Genomic DNA, 19,987 nt, shown 5'->3' on the forward strand with positions numbered 1-19,987 from the left:
TTCCTCAATAATCAATCATATTGGGCTCTGATACCACTTATTAGGATGATTATTTAAATCTAATCACTGGTGAAAATCATCACCTATTAAACCCAAGATCTATATGGTGATTATTAAGAAATACATTAACTATAAAATAGCGGAAGCGTACCTGAATCCATATTGATAAACTTGATACTTGAATCTCTAGAGATTTGGGGTGGCCTTCCAGGTCAACAGGTATTCACCGATCCTTTGAGAGAGGCCTTTAGTTTCTCTCTGGTATCTTTCCTGACGATGGGATATCAGGGAAGGGGTAGTTTGTGGTATTAGGAAATACGACAACTAAAACGATACTTGTGACCTGGGGACCATAACCCTATTTATAGGTAACATTCATGTTACCTTTTGGAGCCCTATTTCAGCCCATCATTGAAATAGGAGCCCATAAGTTTCTACACATTAAAGGGCCCACATCCTATTAGATACATTAAATTCAAACTATATTTGATCACTTGAATTAGGTTTAATCTTAATTGACAGTTTGCAATACATAATTATTCACATATAAGTCCAATGTTAGATTAAGGATCCAACATTCAATGCTTCTAATCGTCCCTGACATGTGAGGGAGGAAAACCCACCAAAAGACGAAAAGCTAAAGTCTACATCAAGATACTACAGAGCATATGATTCAAGTCTTCAATTGTTCTTGACATACGTGAGCTAAATCTGCCCAAAAGCTAACAACGGAAAAGTCAACAAAAGCTATCAAAAGTAATGCTCATCCTCTGCTATTTCTCTATTCTATCTAATTCTAACCAAACTTTCCTCCGTGCGGCGGCTCCAGGAAAAAAGAGATTTTTTTAGCCGTTCTTGCCTTTGCAGCAATTACCAAAATGAGAATAAGTTTTTCTTTTTCAAAAATATCTCTGGGATAAGCTTTATTATTTGGATTCCTTTTCTATTAAATTGGTACTTATTATCATATTTTCGTTCTACTTCCTGAAATAAGTGTAAAATACTAAAAGTGAGTAAAATCCAGCAATTAATCTACATCAGATCAGATAATAGGAGAAATTAATAATAGAATAAATAATAAAATTGTAACATATTAAATCCACTAAAGCCATTGCCAATGAAAGCACCATTACATATAGCTCAAGCCTTCCTAGATTTGCTGGTGGCCAACTGTGATTCAGGCTGTAAAATATAAGGAAAAAAATTTAGACACGAAGAGAAACACTCCAGAAATTACAGACAAGAAGAAGATATAACTACGTATGTATTACCTCCTTTTTGACAGACTCTTCCTTCTCGGACAAAATCAACTCAATATGGCAGGGGAAAGACATGTAGGCTGACCAAAAAGATCATATATTAAAGTTAATAGACATAATAGACAGAACAAAAAACTGCAAAAAAAAGTCATCTATCGCAAATACGGTTTGTTTTTCCATGGGCACACAAAGTCGATACACACAATCCCTGCTTTCCCAATCCACATCGAAATGAATCGAAATGAGGACTTGTCATTTACTAAACAATTATCTTCCCCACATGCCAAGGGACAGAACGTTCCCAGTCTGCCAGATTTTCTTACTTCAAAATTAATTTTTTGAGAGCTGTAAACAAGGTTACAACCGTACATCGATTTAAGAAATTAATACTAAAACATCCATGACGGACAAGCTAGTCTGAAGCCGACCAAATGCCAGTAGAAAACACAAGTTTTATTTGGTTTGTTCTAACAATCAAAGAAAGACGACTATATAATCAAAATGTGCCATCGTTTACTGAAACAATGCCAAGTTTTATTTCCCGGAAGTTTACGAGAGACATTAGAATAGCCATTCACAATAAACGGCAACAGCCCCCTGCTTTTTCCATCAGGTTACACTACCGACAAGTCCAATCAAAAGGCCCAGCAGAACCTACAGGACAAATAAATAGCCAAAAAAAAAAATACATATAGAGCAGGAAAAGAACTAAATGGCCTTCAAATAAGTAGATCAAAGCATCATTTGTACGAGTGATTCCAGAGAGAGAGAGAGAGAGCAATCTATACCTTGAAATGAACACGGAGATCAGGTCCCCTGGCTTGGCTGTTGGACTCTTGGGATTCTTCAGTGCCCTATATATATATTTTTTATTTTTGCTATGGGCATGTAGAGTAATATCTCAACGCATCCTGCTAAGTACCTATCAATCCACAAAAGAATGCTTAAACTCACCTTCTATTTAAGTTCATCTATACCAGTAGCTTTGTTTATTATACTACGACTAGTGGTGATATATTAATAGCGAAAAGGAACTCTGCATAGAAAATATCAGAGGAAATTGGAAATTGAGTTCTAAATGGAGGAGTTTTCCCTCTCTACTACTCAGCAAACAAGAAATATCTCTAACTCAATGATTATGATGCCCAAAAAGCTAATCATTTTTTGTCAGGTAATGTTGGAATGGAACACAATTCTGTTTAAATTGAAGATGAATTAAAAATATTCTTTTGGAATAATATTGCAGCATTCTTTGTGAGTTGATGTATGTAAAATAAAAAGTTGGTTGTAAAAATTAAAAAAAGAGATTGAAAAATGAGCATGAGCTTAGGTTAAGTTAATTATTTTTTAGAGATAATTTCAGAAACCTCCATTGAGGTTTCTAACTATTTCACTGGCTACCTTTTAAGTTTCAAAAATGATACTAACCTCTCTTGAGGTTTATTACCTTGCAACAAGTAGGTCCAATAAGCTTTAAAAAATGATATTAGGAGAGAGAAAATAACATGATTTCATTGTTACCCTTCATATATTATATTAATATATGTTGGTATTAATTAACTAATAATGTAGTAGATGAGAATCATGTTATCTTTTCTAGTTTAATATCACTTTTTAATTATTGATTGAATCTTGATGTTACGAGATAATTAATCTCGAGGGAGGTTAGTGTAATTTTTTGAAACTTGAAGGGAAGTCAGTGAAATAGTCAGAAATCTTAAGCGAGGTTTCTTAAATTATCCCTATTTTTTAAATGGCACACCGCATATGAGATTTTTTGACCTAGATATATGTGTGTATATATGTATGTATATATGTATACAATAGAAACTTCAGAGTTCAGTTCTCAATTACCCCAGACTGGTGCACTTCCAGAAAATGTTTCCCCTGTTAACTTAATTATTGCCTTGTGGACAATGAATATGAAGAGCAGAGGATCGAGCTACTACAGGAGTACCTCAAACTGCCTGCGCTCCATGCCTGGCCGACACTAAGGATGGGTCAAAAGTTCAACTAGGTATTTAGGAGGGCTTGTTCAAGAGGGCTTGGGGAGGGGTAGAACTCAGGATGCAAGTAATGTGAGTTTATGCAATATTTACCATGGAAAAAGCGTAGTATTTATAACCAAGAAAATGTAGATAATGTCAAATTTGATTGAGAAGCATGACACCTGCAATTAAGATAAGAAACTTAAAGATGCATGACTTTGAATGCTTAACATCACATTACGCAATTGCAACTTGACTTGGATCAACTAAAAAAAATAAGTGCATACTTTCAAGCCATTCATGTGATGAGACATTTGAAGTATTACTAGTGGCAATGACAGACCGTGTGCCTCCAGCAACTAAGTTAATGATGAAATCCATTGGATTGATCACTAACACAGCACTTTCATTACTTGAGTGACCAATTTGAAACAAAATAAAGTTGGATAGTCAAAAGGGTACTTGTTACTTCATGAAACCTGGCTAAATCTGACTGGATAGCCAACGACGAGTTGCTTGTAATAGTTTATGGAGGTTTTCTGCGGAATATAAATTGCAGAATATCCATTTTCATAGCATTAATCATCAAGTTGGCATTCTTCATTGCTCCTGAACAGTTAAGACCTTAGTCCGTGGCGGCTGCAAGAAAATGGACCCCGAATTGTATGCAGGTGCACAGTCAGGTAATTGGGTTGTAATGAAAAGATTTTCAGACTACTTCTACTCCCAACATACTCCAGTAAAAGACACAGTCCTTCACGTATTAGCCCAATCTTGTGACTCTGCAAATGTAGTCCAACTTATCCTTGACCGACATGGCCGCTTGCTTATGAAATTGAACAAAAGGGGCGAGACTGCACTTCATTTGGCAGCAAGAAATGGGCATTCAGGCGTCGTTCGAGCACTAATTGACTATGCAAAATCGGGAGCAGGATATTGGTTCCCCCCATGTTTTGACAGATGCTGAGGATGGCTAGTAAGGCTGGAAACACAGCTTTACACGAGGCAGTTAGGAACAACTTCTATGACATCGCCAAATTGTTAGTTCAAGAAGATCCTGAGTTTCGTTATCCCCACAATTATGCTGTGGAGACACCTCTGTATCTGGCAGTTGAGAAGGGACGCCATAATATTATGGTTCTAATTTTGGAGTCTTGCAAGACACCATCTTATCTTGGCCCAGGGCACAAAACTGCCTTGCATGCTGCCTCAATTTGGAATTTGCCAGGTGACTTCATGGATAAGCATTTTTGATATTAACATTATCCACACAACCAAAAAAAAAAAAGGGAAAAACCTGAGCTCCTGTTCCTTTTTTTTTTTCTTATTGTCATATTTTGATACAGGTGAATTAATTTTTTTACCTTGTACGAAATTTTGACTTTGATGGCACAAGCGATTAATGCATTAAAAGGGATTAATGGAAAATTAATATGATAAAATACCATTTAATAATGGGTAAATTATTTATTACCCCTCTATTATTTTATATAATGTAGATGATCCCCTAAGATTTTAAAATAGCCACATAACCCCCTAGTGATTTTATGTAAAGTGAAAAATGAATGGAATGCATAATTAGTTATGGTGTTTATATCAAACGCATTTTCAAAGCGTGTCTAATAAAATTTTAATAGCCATGTAACCTCCTTATGATTTATATAAATATTCACTTTATCTCATGTGATTTTTGCATTTATCTATGTAATCTCCTTATACTTTTATACAAGGTGGTTAAACTCTCGTTTAATTTAGCATTTAAGTAAGGTAGTACTGGTATTTCAACTAACGAAATTATGTAAGCTATTTTCCATCAAGTTTTCACTTTACATAAAACTATAGGGGGTGAAGTGGACATTTTGAAATGCTAGGGGGTTATCTGGCAACAGATGAAATCACAGGAGGTTGTATATAATTTGCCCTTCAATAATGTATTCTGTATTGTTTGTACATATTTATCCATTAACCATAACTCTTGTTTAATTTACACAGTATATGTAAGTTGCTGTAGTGTAATTGATCTTAATGGTCCAGTGAATAACAATATCTTCATATGTTGTGGTAAAATATTAGCTACTTACAGAATCCATGAAGCTGATTTTGGAAAAGCTGCCTAATCTTATAAAGAATGTTGATAAATTTGGGTGGACTGCACTTCATTATGCTGCCAAATTCGATCATCAGGAAATTGCAAGACTATTACTGTCTGCTGATAGGTCTACTGCATATGTTGCTGCCAAGAATGATGACTCCAAGACTGCTCTACATATTACTGTCTGCTGATAGGTCTATTGGTAAGTTTGATTCTGCACACTGTGTATGTATCGTAATTTATTTGTTTTCGGTTAATTTTATAATAATTTATGGTAAAACAATAAGAAGGTCTAAGTTTCAAATGATTTTTTTTTTTGTCTCAAGAGTACATGGAAATAATAGGAAACTTCTAATCTAAAAAAAAAAATGCATCTGCAGAAAAATCTCATTAGGCTGCAAATCTCTCCAAACTAAACCCTCTTCATGTGACAAAGGTGGCCTCAGTTGATGTACTTCAAAGAAGATTTGCGCATTATCTGGTCATGCAACTATTTGGTGAATGAATTTAAGCACCGAGGAACAGTGCAGAGAAAGCACTTCCGTGGGTAGAAATGTGGAAAATTTGTAGCATCTCACAAGGTAAATTATATTTGTGCATATCTAATAGACACTACTAGCTAGTAGTGGAACTTAATCAGTCAAGTAGCTTTAATCTATATTCCAGAGTTCATATCTAGCAAATTGGTAATATTAAATCCAATATCTACAAACTTTACATCTCACGCGCAACATATGCACTTCAATATTTTCATATTTTGCCCCCATTTAGACCCCAATAGTTTTAATTCTCAGTCAGTGTGAAGCAATTAGTCTTTTTTTCAAACTAATTAGACTTTTGTTATAAAGTAAAAATTAGTCTATTTAAAGTAGTAATCCTTCCCACCAAAACAGTATTATTGCCACTTAAGTTTTTGATGAAGGATGAATTGGTGTCATTTCATCAATTACTTAGATGAAATTAATTTTCTTGTTATTTTAAGTTCACTGAGGGTGTAAAGTGCTTATTAAAGTACTTTAGGTTGTAAAGCGCAATTAGTGTAGTAATTCGTGGAGATTTTCGGCATTTAACCCTATTCCTTTCAAGCAAATCAATTATTCCAAGTCCATTCACACTTCGTGAGAAAGTGTCAATGCAGCCAAATATCAAATAAAAATCGCAAACGTATGGATGCAATGAAATATAAATCACCATCCACCAATCTTCTCAAAATCTTTAACACTTGCATGATAAAAAATAAAAGGATCACCCAATGAATTTGGACCAATTTCCAATCTTGCTTGATAGCCATAGCTTCTATGAGTTGTCACCTCCTGAAATTGGCAACGACTTGACTCAAAGAATAACCAACCATCAGTTACATCACAGGGCAGCGACTTGCCTCAAGAGTCATGAAATTTTTCTTTTGAAAAATTAAAAGGAGCCATCCAACATCGAACTCGGACCAAATTGTCCATCTTCCAGGATTCACACCTGCAGCATTTGGAATTATTAAATTCTGTCGTTTAACAGCCAATCGTCTAGCACATTTTCTCCCGTGCCTCGTACAATAATTGAGGAGACAACTATGCACCAGGACATGCATGCTTGCGAATTGTTTTGCACCAAAACAAGAAAAAGAAAAGCGTGATTCCATTATATATATATATATATATATATATATATATTTTAATGTAAGTAAAAGGTTTCAAATTCAAGATCTCTGGTATCATCAATCAATCCCTAACTTTAATTATTAATGTCAATTATAAATATTTTTTCCTTCTTTTACTTCAAAAGTGAACTCGCTTGTAATTAACGTTGGTCAGTGCCTTAGATGATTTTCGTATTTGTTTGGCCATAACGCGAGAAAATTAAGAAGTAGAAGAACAAACAGGAAAAACTATTGGAAGAATGATTCATTTGAGGTCAAAAACTCCGATAAGTTTCTAAAGATAAGCTACAATGCTTTAGTTGATGCAATCATATCATAAATTAAGATCGAGTTTTTCTGATTACCCCAAGCATCAATCTATGTAAAATGCAAGTTAAATATTCTTTGAGCAAAAAAAAAAAAAATTAAGAGACATTTTAGATTGATTGGTAACCGATAATATTTTATTAAGTCGAACTAGAAAATATATTAAGAAGGTCATCGGTAATGTATTTGTTCCTTTATTTGTTTTGTTTTCTCTTTCTCTTTCCTTTTACCACCAAAGATATAAAGTGGGAAGGCATTATTCTTTCCTTTATTTTTGCGGAAGAAGCATATAGCTTTTTTCTTTATTAATTCTTCTTTTTTTTGTTACATTTTTTAATTTCCTTTGACTCCCCATTTTCTTCTCTAGTTCTTCCAATGAAACTTGGCTAGTTGTCAACGCATTTGGGTAAAGGATTATTTTGTCATTCTCCAGAATCTAATGGTAAAATAAAGATGACATTAGTTATGAGGGGTGAATGTAATTTGACCTAATCTCAAGGATTGATTGATAATTTGGCAAAACCTCAAGAGAGTTAAATTTAATTAACCTAATATCTAATAGGGTGTGTTACAAAAGTTTAACTACTTATATTCTAGCCCTATAGGATTTTAGCAATGTTTCAGAGCTAGAAGAAATTATAGGCCTTTGGACTTTTACGAACAATCTAATGTACTTGCTTTACCATCGTTTTACTTTTGTCCAAAAATTTACTTGCTTTACTCTCGAAATGGAACTTTTGTCCTACTTCTTGTTTTAATATCGGTCCCATTTTTTATTATATTACTATTTCTCATTTATAAATATTATATTTTAATTTTTTTTGTTTTCTTACTATCAAATAACTACTAACACAGTAAAAATTAAAAAGTTTTTTTAACGGGTGCCCATTGGGCGCCGCAACCGATCTTCTATTCTACTCGTTATTCTACTTTATATACAAAATTTAACAAACTCAAAAAATTCAAAATATACATAAATATGAGACTTTTTTTATGAATTTTCTCCTTGTAATTTAACGCATAATATATTTTTTTCAAGTAATCACCCTCAATTACTTATTTTGTGTGTTATTAATTGTTTGTTTAGTTAATCTATGGACTATGCACACACCACCAAAAGCGGAATGGAAACCATAGTTGATCTGCAGATAAAAAAAAAAAAAAGAGTCTGGAAAAAAGAAGCCCAAAATGGAAAATGCGAGGGAACTTCCTTGACGTTAACGTACAAAAGAACAATTCAAACAAGTTTTATGGTTTAAGTGACAAAATTCACACGCCGAATAATTGTCAGATTATATAATTGGACAGAACTGGAATGAAAAGGCCTGGATCCCGGGAAGCCAAGTTGCATGGAGAAAACATAACGCAAAACAAAAGCAATCATGAATAAAATAGTTTCGAAAGCAACTCTCCACACGCTTCAACTTAGGGATAACCACTTGAAATGGTAGCACCCCTGATTTTTTCTGCAACATCTTTCCAACAACCAGATATGAAACTGAATTAGTCAATCAAGACAAGTAGCAAAATGTAACTTTGTTGATCCCTAATAAGAATAAAATCAACTGTTTCTAAAACTTAAAAAGTGTAGCCAACTCAAAACGACAAAATCGTAACAAGAAAACTTTTGGATACAAATCTTACCGAGACAAACAAATGACAGTAAAACTGGTAAAAAGAATAACAATATTCTTTGGCCCATTTTTGGACACTCTTGAGTGAGGAATTGTCTGGTTCTGTCTAACTTTTGTATTTGTTATGATTTTTAGTACATAATTACATTAATTATTGTACAGAATATATGTGAAATATTTTTTCTTATATACATCAACTTTTTCACGAGTACAACACTATAATATTATTGTACACCAAATAATATAACAAGTATAATAATCGTATCAAACCAAATTGAAAATACAATCGCACTGCCTCCTATCCAAGTGATAGCCTGTTTAGATTTTAGGTTTTATATCTATATTATTTATTGAGATGTACAAATGTAAGAAAATACTGAAAAAACGATGATGAATGACGTATGATGACATAAGAAAATCTATTTGAGTATTGCATATGCCCCATAGTTTAAAAGTAAACTCATAAATAAAGCTTGCCTAAATATTTTCAAGCATTTAGGGCATAAAAGAACTATAGAATAAAATTGCACCTACATTAGGCATATCCTTTTCAAGCAGATCAATAATTACAAGTTGATTCACAATTTACAGAAAAGTGTCAATGTAGCCAAATATCAACTAGAAATCGCAAACTTATGGACGTAATAAAGTATGAATCATCATTCACCAATCTTCTCACAATCTTCAACACTTGCACAATAGGACCACCCAATGGGTTTGGGTGCCCTGGATCAAATTGTCAATCTTGCTTGGTAGCCGTCGCTTCACCCAATTGTTACTTCATGAAACCTGGCTAAATCTAACTAGATAGCCAACGACGACTTGCTTGTAATAGTTTATGGAGGTTTTCTGCATTTAATTCTATCCTTTTCAAGCATATTAATTATTTCCAATCCATTCACATTTTGTAGGAAAATGTCAATGTAGCCAAATATTAATTAGAAATAGCAAAACGTATGGACGTAATAAAATATAAATCACCATCTACTAATCTGTCCAAAATCTTCAACACTTGTGTAATGGAAAATAAGAGGAACCATCCAATAGGTTTGGACCAAATTGCCAATATTGCTTCTATGAGTTGTCACTTCATTCATGAAATTGGCTCAATCTCAAAGAATAACCAACATCAGTTACATCATAGAACAACGACTTGGCTCAATCTCTGAAGTACTAATGGATGATGTTTTTTCCCTTCTCAATCTTCAGATTTATAAATTGCTTTTCAGTAAGATTTTGCCTTTAAGAAGCTTCTCACTCTTGCGCTTAACTAAAGAAAGAAATATTCTGCATGATTAATTTACTTTGTTTTGAAAGGTCTGTCTAATGGATACTTATTGAGCATTGTTAAGATGTACTTGAAGTAATAAAAAAATTAGAGGAAGTGATCGTCTATTAAATTTGTAATAGGACCAGAAAATCAAAAGGAAATAATTTTTAAAACAACAAAGAATTCTCTATAATGAATTGATATAGGAGAAAACCTAAATTGGAAAAGAAAATAGAGAGAGAGAGAGAGAGAGGAGAGCTGCCCTAACATTAGTATGCAAAAAATAAAATAAAATAATCCAAACAAGGCATGGTTCGCTGAAAAATATAAAGACAAAACATCCAAAAAAAAGAAAAAAAAAGATGGCTCAACCACTAAAGAATTGATAGATATGTGGACAATTAACATATAAGAAATAAAAAAATTCAACCCTTCCATTGAAGGTTTGATACATTCCATTTTGGAATATCCCAAAATGTTTGTCATCTTACCAAAGTCAAATTATTTTTTATCTCTTTTTACAATGCTATTTAAAAAATAAATCCACAAACATCACCGTCAAGTTACTATTCTTGTAAAGTTTTAAAATATGCGACAAACAATTTAGGATGGAGGGAATATAATAGTTATTCCTTTTTATACTATTTGTGTTTTTCTAATTTGTCTCTCAGTTAGCAACCATTTTGTTCATTAAATTTTTGGCAGCGCACTAGTAATATTTATAGAAACTGAACTTAGATTACATGTTGGTATTTATTTGGAATTTCTTTATATATTGCAAATCCCTCGATTCACAGATAGGAATTTCAATTTTATTAAGTGCTAATGGTATATCTAAATTTGTTAATGAGACTCCATATAATCGTTATAGTTTTTGTCAAAGAGCAAGGAACCCGTGGAGTGGCATTTTACAAAACTAGTGCTATTTCTCTTTGCAAAAACATTTATGAACAAATGATTTAATATTACTATTATATAATATATAAAAAATATGGGTACACATCCAAGTAATTTACAAATATTTAACCTTATTTAAACTGTATTTAATATAAAATTAGTGAGTTTAGAATTCCATAATTTTATATGCTTGTCAAGATCTATGCTTGTCAAGATAAAATTACTCTTAGACTGGCACAAAATGTGAAACTCCAATTTTCAATCTTGCGTATAAAGAACTTTTATAGTCCATCTTCAAAACTAAGACAGCCCACATGCTAAAGGAAGGACAATTCGCCAGATTTAAACTTGAAGCCAAGTTGTTTTTAATTTTATTTATCATCCTAAACTTAAGCTATTTTCAGTATTGTAATTATCTTGTATGTTTTTCATAGTTTGGAAGAAAGCTATTCTTCATGTTTTTCAGTATTAATAAGTTTGATCTTTGACGCTAAGGATGTATGATGTATCTATTCTTCAATTTTTTCCACTTGATTTTGTCATTTAAAACCAGACAATGAAAAGGTCTAAGATTCAAATGATTTAAAACCACACGCAAATAATTCGAAACTTCTAATTGAAATACACGTGACAATGCATTCACACAAAATTCTAACTTAGGCCGCAAATTTCTCCAAACTAAAGTCTGTTCACGTGACAATGCTGGCCCTACCAACATGACTCAAAGCCTTTCAGTGTTTTTTTTTTTTTTTTGACAAATTTAAGCCTAAGGAAAAACACGAGAAAGTACTTCGTTGGAAGTGTGGAAAAAGTCGTTACAACGACTAATAGTGACATACAACAGTAACATTAATTAGTCATGCAACATTCGACCTATAAGTAGGGGCTTTCTGATTTTTGGTCGACGCACTCAAAACTTCTCATGAATATTGTGTGAAAGCATTGATTAGTAGCAAAAAAAAATATATATATATCATCTTTGAAGATCGAGTATGTTAGCTTGTAACAATATGATCAAATTCACTTCATTCATTGTGCTATGGTTTGTCTTTTTGGCAGGTAAGATTGGTCTTGGTCTTCACGCAGGAGCATATTTAAATTTAAGCTGTTTCGAGAGCGAGCGAAAATCTCTTCTCGAGTTTAAGAAAGATCTAATTGACAAATCAAATCGCTTGGCATCCTGGACTGGAGACGATTGTTGCTCATGGAAAGGAGTTGGATGCAGCAGGAACACTGGGCATGTGGTGAAACTTGATCTGCACAATAATGCTGCTTTTGATTTGGATCGATTTTTCTTTGGGGACATGCAAAATTACGTCTCTATCTATGGCGAAACTTGTTAGTCCTTTGTTAGTGAATTTGCAGCATTTGCATTACTTGGATTTAAGCTCGAATTATTTTGCACGAATTCGGATCCCAGCATTTATAGGATCCTTGAAATATTTGAGATATCTCAACCTTTCTACTGCAGGTTTCAATGGGACAATTCCTCCTCAATTAGGAAATCTCTCAGCCTTAGAATATCTTGACCTTGGTAATAAAGCAGAAGGTTTTAGTTATTGGATAAGTCGTCATTCTTTGTCGACAAAGAGTCTCTGGTGGGCCACTTGTCTTTCTTCCTTGAAACATTTGGATCTCTCTAAGGTATACCTAGGAGAGGCTCGAGACTGGTTAGAAGCACTTAACAAGCTTCGTTTCTTAACCTCATTGACATTAAACTCTTGTGGTATTTATTCCTTTCCTCATATTGCACACCTTAATTTCACGTCTCTTACCTCACTTGATCTCGGAGGCAATGAATTCGACTCCACGATCCCTCTCTGGTTGTTTAATTTAACTTCACTGGTTCATCTCGACCTTAGTGGCAACCGTTTTTTTGGTCCAATGGTTCCTAATAACCTGCAGCATTGGACTTCACTAAGCTACCTCGATCTTAGCTACAATCAATTCAATACTTCACTGCCCGATCCACTCTTCACTTTGAACAATCTTGTCTACATGGACTTGACTTATAACCAAATCCAAGGCCCACTCCCCCTCGGCCTAGGCAACCTAACTTCTCTTTCCGTACTGCACATGGGAAATAACAGCTTTGAAGGCAAAATCCCAAGTGCGATTGGGCAACTTCGAGAACTCACCGACCTCGATCTCAGTAGGAATGGGTTCAATGGTACCATTCCATCCTCTCTTTGGAGGTTGAGTGAGTTAAAATTCTTGGATCTATCTGACAATCCATTGAGCGGGGAGCTGCGTGACATTCACTTTGCCAAACTCGCAAAACTGAAAGTGTTAGGATTATCCTCCTTACCTCTACTCGCTCTGAATGTGAGTTCCTCATGGGTCCCACCATTCCAACTTGAAGGGGTATTTATGAGTTCCATCAAGATAGGGCCCAAATTTCCTCTCTGGCTTCAAACTCAGAAAACAATTGAATATCTGCGCATGTCAAATGCAAGCATCTCAGATACTATCCCAGATTGGTTTGAGAGAGTGTGTCATGGAATAAAATATTTGGATTTCTTCAACAATCACATGATGGGAAAACCGCCCGTGTGCAAAGGCAGCAGTGGTCATAAATACCGCGTGGGATTTTTTTTGGAGGCCAACAAATTCGAGGGGCCTTTGCAATTGTTACCAACAGACATTTCTGAATTGCATCTCCAAAATAACTCACTGCAAGGGATTATTCCACAGCCCGACATTAAAAATAACATGACATTGGATATTCTTCGACTACTAGATCTCAGTGATAACCACTTCATGGGCAGCATCCCTGATTCTTTGTGCAGCTTACAAATGCTTGCTGTCTTGGATCTTTCTAACAACCAGCTCTCTGGAGGGATCCCTTCATGCATTGGTAAGCTTAAAACGTTGGGTGCGCTACTTCTGGCAAACAACAATCTCTACGGGCACATTCCAATTTCATTGGGACAGCTCAATTTTCTCCAGTCTTTGCACTTGGACCGAAACAAATTTACGGGGATGGTCCCATTCTCGCTCAGACATCTGAAAATTTTGCAGTTTCTTGATCTTGGAAATAATGGACTGGAGGGCATTATACCATCTTGGATTGGGGATGAACTATCTCGTCTGAGGTTCCTTGTGCTTGAATCTAATAATTTCCATGGTGACATTTCCATGTGCCTCTGCAAACTATCATTCCTTCAAGTTTTAAGTTTGAAAGACAATAACTTAACTGGACATATACCTCGCTGTTTCAACAACTTTACAGCAATGACATCGATAGAATCGGACTCTGTTGCCGACATTAGGGTCCCAGTTTATATCATGCCACACGGCATGCTTTTTTATGGGTACAGTGAAGAACTATCAGTGCTCATCAAAGGTGAAAATCTGAAGTACACCTCAAGCAATGTGCGATATGTTAGATTCATGGGACTCTCAAAAAATAAACTAAGTGGGGAAATACCTGTCGAGTTAATGTCTCTTGTTGGATTGCAGGGTTTGGATTTATCTAGGAACCATCTAAGTGGAAGAATCCCAGAAAACATTGGGAACTTGAAGCAACTTGAGTCTCTGGATTTATCCAAAAATGATCTTTCTGGTCCAATTCCCCAAAGTTTGTCGAACCTAGATTCTCTGGGCTGGCTGAACTTGTCGTTCAACGAGCTAACGGGTCCAATCCCATCCGGACGTCATCTGCAGACCTTTGACGACCCAACCATTTACATGGGAAACAGTGGACTTTGTGGTGAACCGCTAGACAGAAGCTGCCCTGATGGTAAATCAAATGCCGGAGAATCTGATGGTGATCATGAGGATGGCAAGGAGTCTTATTTTGATTGGTTTTATGCTGGTTTGGGACCTGGTTTTGCTGTTGGACTCTTGGGATTCTTCAGCGTCCTATGTTTCAAAGAGTCATGGCGCTATGCATACTTCGAATTTCTGGAGAGCTTGTTGAATAAAGTATGGGTACAAATTGCATTGCTAAAAAGGAAGTTTAATTGAGTGATTTTACATGTATCATCAAATTATATAGTTGTAATGTCATGACACTTCATCTAGGATGTATGCTTCATCTCATAGTAAAATAATAAAGTATAAATAAGATATTTCCACTTCCATTTTGTAGAGGAACTTGGCATGTAGCCAAACACAAAAATTTCTTGCACGGGCAAAAGAAAAAAAAAGGTCAAAAGCATGCACAAAATGCAGTGACGACCCGGCAACGAATTACGCAACACACAGCTAGAGCATTAGCTTTGGAAGATCTTTCTCCTTATAACACAAATGTAGTTTTTAACTAGAAAAAAATATACACTAATTAACCCTTCAATCTGTTATAATAATCGGAGGCCAACAAGGGACTGGTACAATTAAAAATATGCAAGCAGACTAATTTGAGTAATAAAACATTCAAACACAATGGAGATGCAAAATGCCTCATTTTTGGAAGAGAAGATGCATGAACTATCATCTAATCTGACTTAGCCCACACCCTTTTTTTTTTTTTTTCTATTTTTCAAGAAAGATGGATGCCAATGTTTTACATGTTCAACAATTATTTAGTCATTTGAGATTAAAGTAAATTCAAAATATTAAAAGCATATTTTAGCAAATTTTTTCCCTCAATGTTACCTTCTTACCTCTAGAATGGCATCATAAAAGAACCTCCAGTTAAAATGCATCACCGACCCTTTTGGCTCATAATTGGTTTGAATTGATAAATTCATATTTTGTTCTAAGAGTCAGGATCAAGGAGACAACTAGGCAATTAAATTTTAAGCTACAAGTCCATAACAGCTACCAACTAATTTATTGTAAGTTAAGACCCGAGTTGCTGTAGTAATTTGATCGCTCAAAACAATCTTCCATGCAAAGTTCTTCCAGCACCTAAACAAATTGCCATGTCCTAGGGGTGTGACAGCATAATAGAGACAGCCGGTAAGTGCAGCTTGATAAATAATCCAACACCACCACAACATCCAACCCAAAAAAAGCCAGACGACAATCATGAAGAACAAAAAGCTGTCTCTACAAGTATGTCTTTGAATGAACTTTTTGAATTTAAACACTAGCAAAACTTGTCTTGCAACCTCCGATAGCATTAAGTAAAAATATGCCTCAAAATTTGTAGAATCCACTAAAGCCATTGCCAATGAAAGCACCATTACATATAGCTTAAGCCTTCCTAGATTTGCTGGTGGCCAACTGTGATTCAGGCTGTAAAATATAAGGAAAAAAATTTAGACACGAAGAGAAACACTCCAGAAATTACAGACAACAAGAAGATATAACCACGTATGTATTACCTCCTTTTTGACAGACTCTTCCTTCTCAGACAAAATCAACTCAATATGGCAGGGGGAAGACATGTAGGCTGGCCCAAAAGATCATACATTGAGGTTAATGGACATAATGGACAGAACAGAAAATTGAAAAAAGTCATCTATCAGACATACGGTTTATTTTTCCATGGGCACGATATGTGCGGCGTCTTTGTTTCTGTGCTTGATTCACTTGAATGTGAGATATGAAAAGTGAATCCACATCCAAGCCTTTCACCTGCAGGATAAAATAACCGCTGCCAAAGTTGTACAAAACAAAGAAATTTAGATTACAACTTCTGGGTGCATGGACAAACCTCTGCATTGCTTTCAGCATTCTTGAGCAAATCCAAAATGAAGCTAGCAGATTTAACAGGCCAGCGACCCAGTCCATTTGAATGCCTGTTCTTGGCCTGAGCAGTACGCCCAACACCTCCACAGAAACGGGCAAACGCCTGCATATGGGCCAAAACATCCTCCAAGTACCTCTTAGCCTTGGCTAAAGGCAGCTTCCTGATGGCATGCGCTGTTTCCCTTGTGCTCTGTTAAAGAACAGGAGCACAGACGGTCTTTCAGATTGTATACTTGGATAAGAAGTAGCTAAGGATTCAGACCGAATAACAAAGCAGCACCATTGTACCAAGGAACAGACCGTTCCCATTCTGCGGAGGTGCACCCATGCACCCAGATGACACATAAGGTTGACGAATCGGTTTTTAAAGTTTTATTCTTTTCCCATCGAAATCAAATGAACATCATAAAAGTATGACTTGTCATTTACTAAACAATTATACCAAGGAACAGAACGTTCCCATTCTGCCAACCTTTCTTTACTTCAAAATTAATTTTTTGAGAGCTGCAAACAAGGTTACCACCCTTCATCAATTTAAGAAATTAGTACTAAAAGATCCATGAAAGACAAGCTAGTCTGAATCCTACCAAATGCCAGTAGAAAACACAAGTTTTCCTTGGGTTGTTCTAATAATCAAAGAAAGACGACTATATAATCAAAATGTGCCATCGTCTACTGAACTGTGGATCCTGCAGCTCAAAAGTGATCACTACTTCTGTGCACGATTTAAGATATTAATGTTAGTGATATTGGTGAGATTATTCAAAATAATAAAAATTAAACATGCAATTAAAGAATTCTGTCATTTTTGAATTCCACAATTGAAGTTACGGAAAATGCATAAGAGCATTTTTGTTGCCCCAAAATATCCACGCGTCAAAATGAAATATCACAAAAGTTAAGAGTATCAGTATAAGTTTTGAATTCCCCCTTTCATGCTTTTTGCATAGAGTTCATCTTCTTCGTTTTCATTTTCTGATTTCTCCTGTTCTCCATTTTTAATTCTTCCTATTTCCATTTTTTTTTTTTATCTTTTGCTTCTTTTTTCTTTATTCACACAAAAAAAAAAAAAAACATAGAAGCTTCTTATTTTGGTTCTTTTTATCTTCACTTGTTATATCTTCCTTCGTTCTTGTTTCCTTCTTTTTTGCTTGCATCCACTAAGAGATTAATTAAAATAGTCATACAAATTTAATTGCGTATCAAGTTTTTTTAGAATTAGCTACTCAGCAATAGTACCATATCTTTAGGATAGCTAAAAGATGAAACAAAGATATTGGATGTGTTTGGATATAAATATTATTTTATTTACAAAGTAATGCATCACAAAAAATGTTAGGGTTAATTACATTTACTTCCTTTGAGGTTTGGCCTAACTACATATCAATTCCTGAGGTTTTGCCAAATAACAAAATGAACCCTCAAACTCAAAAAATTATAAAAAAATCCCCTCACCGTTAGTCAACAAACTTTTGACGGCTAGTCTTGATGATGTCAACCAAAAATGTCATGCAAGCCCCAAAATACCCACTCTTAAAAACCAGTACTTCATCCTTCATTTTCCATCTTTTTTTTTTTGAATTTAATTTCCTATTCCTTCTTTCTTTTATTTTCTGCCTTCTTCAAGAGCTTTCAAGGGCATCAGCCATGGCAGCCAACAGGTTAAAGACGGCCACCCAAGGTACCAATGTCCACCTCCTTTAAATTCGTTTTCTTGCATAGAACACTGTTTAGGCATCAGATGCAACCAGAAACTATTGGAGAACAGCGATATAAATTGAAAACAGTGGTTGCTCCTTCTCATATCACTCAAATAACAACCAATCTTATGAAATTTATATTGAATTTGATCCTTATGATGAGAAGAAGATAGATATAGCAAGAAATCAGCACAAACTACTGAAACATTACAAGATAAAATCACAATTCGATGCCACATAAAACCAAATGGGGTTCAAAAATAGGCTACCCATTGGAGGAATCAATCCTTGGTCCATACTCAATAAAATTCTACAATGAACTTCAATGCTTATCAATCACATACTCCAATCTTAGATCCGACAAAACTCAACACAAGGAAAAAAGGGGGGGGGAGAATTTAAAATTGAAGCAAGTGAAAAAAGAGGAGAAAAGAATATGATAATCATGATGGTGGATTGATGACGGTGGTTATGGTGGAGAATGTAGAGTTGTTAAGGAGACTTTGATTATTCTCTTCTTTAGCCCCATTCTTCTTTATTTTCGTCAATTGAGTTTCAGCCATGTTCTTAAAGAAAATTTTGAGGTTGTGATGTCAACGAGATGTCTAAAAGGATCGAGCAATTGGAAAGAAATTATGTTTAAAATGATAAAAATTTAATATCAAGATTTAGTATAGTAAAAAGCCTGAACAGGAAAAACAAAAAAGAGCAGGCCTAACGTTAGAATAAAAAAAAAAAAAATCCAAAGAAGACATGCTGCCTGGAAAAAAAATCCAAAAAAATAAAAACAAAAAAGGCAGAATCACTTAAAAGTAGATGGATACTTGGACAATCATGCACCATTAAAGGCAAAGTGATGATTTGCACTACGTAAGCAAACATTTCGTTCATCTTTAAGCATTTCATAGGAATTGTGAATTTAGACTACGTATTTGTATTTATTTGCATATCCTTTATATATTGCAAATCTATAGTTAATAATAATTAATGGTGTACCAACATTTCTTAACGACACTCCGTCATCTTTATATATATATATATATATATATATATATATATATATGTTTCGAAGAACAAGGAACCAGTGGAGTAGCATTATTAAATTTCTCTTTTGCATAAATGTTTCGTACTAAATTGTTTATTTTGGGTTCCACCATCTAAAAGATAGCAATTTGGATACATCACCAAATAGTTGACAACATTAATATATAAGTATTTGATTACTTTTGCCAATGAAATCTTGATCTAGTAGTTAAAGTTGAAACCTGACCACTAGAGGTCCTAAATTTTACTCCCCTTCTCCCACCTTATTTCTTATATTCCACTCTTCCCGCTAGGAAGAAAAAAAAAAAGGAATTTTAATCACTTTTCTTAATTACATGTCGATAATAACAATTAAACAGTACATATTTTTTTGGGCCTCAAAACTGCACTTTACAAAGCCCGATTAACCTAGATTTTAAATTCAGAAGGTTGCTCATAACTGACGATATCACAGGCCTTAGAACAGAAAACATGCCAACCCAATTTTTGCATCATTAGTGCAT

General features: G+C 34.6%; 3 protein-coding genes, 1 long non-coding RNA gene and 1 pseudogene across 4 annotated transcripts; 2 read left to right on the plus strand and 3 right to left on the minus strand.

Moving 5' to 3' along the window:
- Positions 1 to 1,042: 1,042 nt before the first annotated feature.
- LOC140016657 (uncharacterized) lies at positions 1,043 to 2,164 on the minus strand. Its single transcript, XR_011822860.1, has 3 exons — positions 2,048 to 2,164; positions 1,272 to 1,339; positions 1,043 to 1,182 (listed from the first exon to the last, which is right to left on the minus strand). It is a non-coding gene; the product is annotated as an uncharacterized lncRNA (long non-coding RNA).
- On the minus strand, positions 1,759 to 1,866 carry LOC113717462 (small nucleolar RNA snoR74; annotated as a pseudogene).
- Positions 2,165 to 4,216: 2,052 nt separating the features above from the next.
- Positions 4,217 to 5,530, plus strand: LOC140016572 (uncharacterized). The gene is made up of 2 exons (XM_072070128.1): positions 4,217 to 4,475; positions 5,331 to 5,530. The coding sequence occupies exons 1-2, from the start codon at positions 4,217 to 4,219 to the stop codon at positions 5,528 to 5,530; spliced, it is 459 nt and encodes a 152-aa protein (XP_071926229.1).
- A 5,664-nt stretch (positions 5,531 to 11,194) lies between these two features.
- LOC113716131 (receptor-like protein EIX2) lies at positions 11,195 to 15,106 on the plus strand. Its single transcript, XM_027240428.2, has 3 exons — positions 11,195 to 11,198; positions 12,160 to 12,438; positions 12,572 to 15,106. Exons 1-3 carry the CDS (start codon positions 11,195 to 11,197, stop codon positions 15,067 to 15,069), a joined length of 2,781 nt encoding a protein of 926 aa, XP_027096229.1. The 3' UTR covers positions 15,070 to 15,106.
- A 998-nt stretch (positions 15,107 to 16,104) lies between these two features.
- On the minus strand, positions 16,105 to 17,068 carry LOC113716132 (large ribosomal subunit protein uL22y-like). Its single transcript, XM_027240429.2, has 5 exons — positions 17,021 to 17,068; positions 16,706 to 16,930; positions 16,524 to 16,626; positions 16,374 to 16,441; positions 16,105 to 16,284 (listed from the first exon to the last, which is right to left on the minus strand). Exons 1-5 carry the CDS (start codon positions 17,066 to 17,068, stop codon positions 16,243 to 16,245), a joined length of 486 nt encoding a protein of 161 aa, XP_027096230.1. The 3' UTR covers positions 16,105 to 16,242.
- Positions 17,069 to 19,987: the final 2,919 nt, after the last annotated feature.

This window comes from Coffea arabica, chromosome 11c, assembly GCF_036785885.1.
Source record: "Coffea arabica cultivar ET-39 chromosome 11c, Coffea Arabica ET-39 HiFi, whole genome shotgun sequence".
Lineage (NCBI taxonomy): Eukaryota > Viridiplantae > Streptophyta > Magnoliopsida > Gentianales > Rubiaceae > Coffea > Coffea arabica.

What these genes read in the sequence shown, in the direction of transcription:
- LOC140016572 (XM_072070128.1), top strand. Translation starts at nt 4,217, where the DNA reads ATGGCTAGTAAGGCTGGAAACACAGCTTTACACGAGGCAGTTAGGAAC. An exon ending in CTCAATTTGGAATTTGCCAG is followed by an intron (nt 4,476 to 5,330) that starts GTGACTTCATGG and finishes AGCTACTTACAG; the next exon opens with AATCCATGAAGCTGATTTTG.
- LOC113716131 (XM_027240428.2), top strand. An exon ending in CTCTATCTATGGCGAAACTT is followed by an intron (nt 12,439 to 12,571) that starts GTTAGTCCTTTG and finishes TTTCTACTGCAG; the next exon opens with GTTTCAATGGGACAATTCCT.
- LOC113716132 (XM_027240429.2), bottom strand. Translation starts at nt 17,068, where the DNA reads ATGGGTGCACCTCCGCAGAATGGGAACGGTCTGTTCCTTGGTACAATG. An exon ending in ATGCTGAAAGCAATGCAGAG is followed by an intron (nt 16,627 to 16,705) that starts GTTTGTCCATGC and finishes TTTATCCTGCAG; the next exon opens with GTGAAAGGCTTGGATGTGGA. An exon ending in AAGAGTCTGTCAAAAAGGAG is followed by an intron (nt 16,285 to 16,373) that starts GTAATACATACG and finishes TATATTTTACAG; the next exon opens with CCTGAATCACAGTTGGCCAC.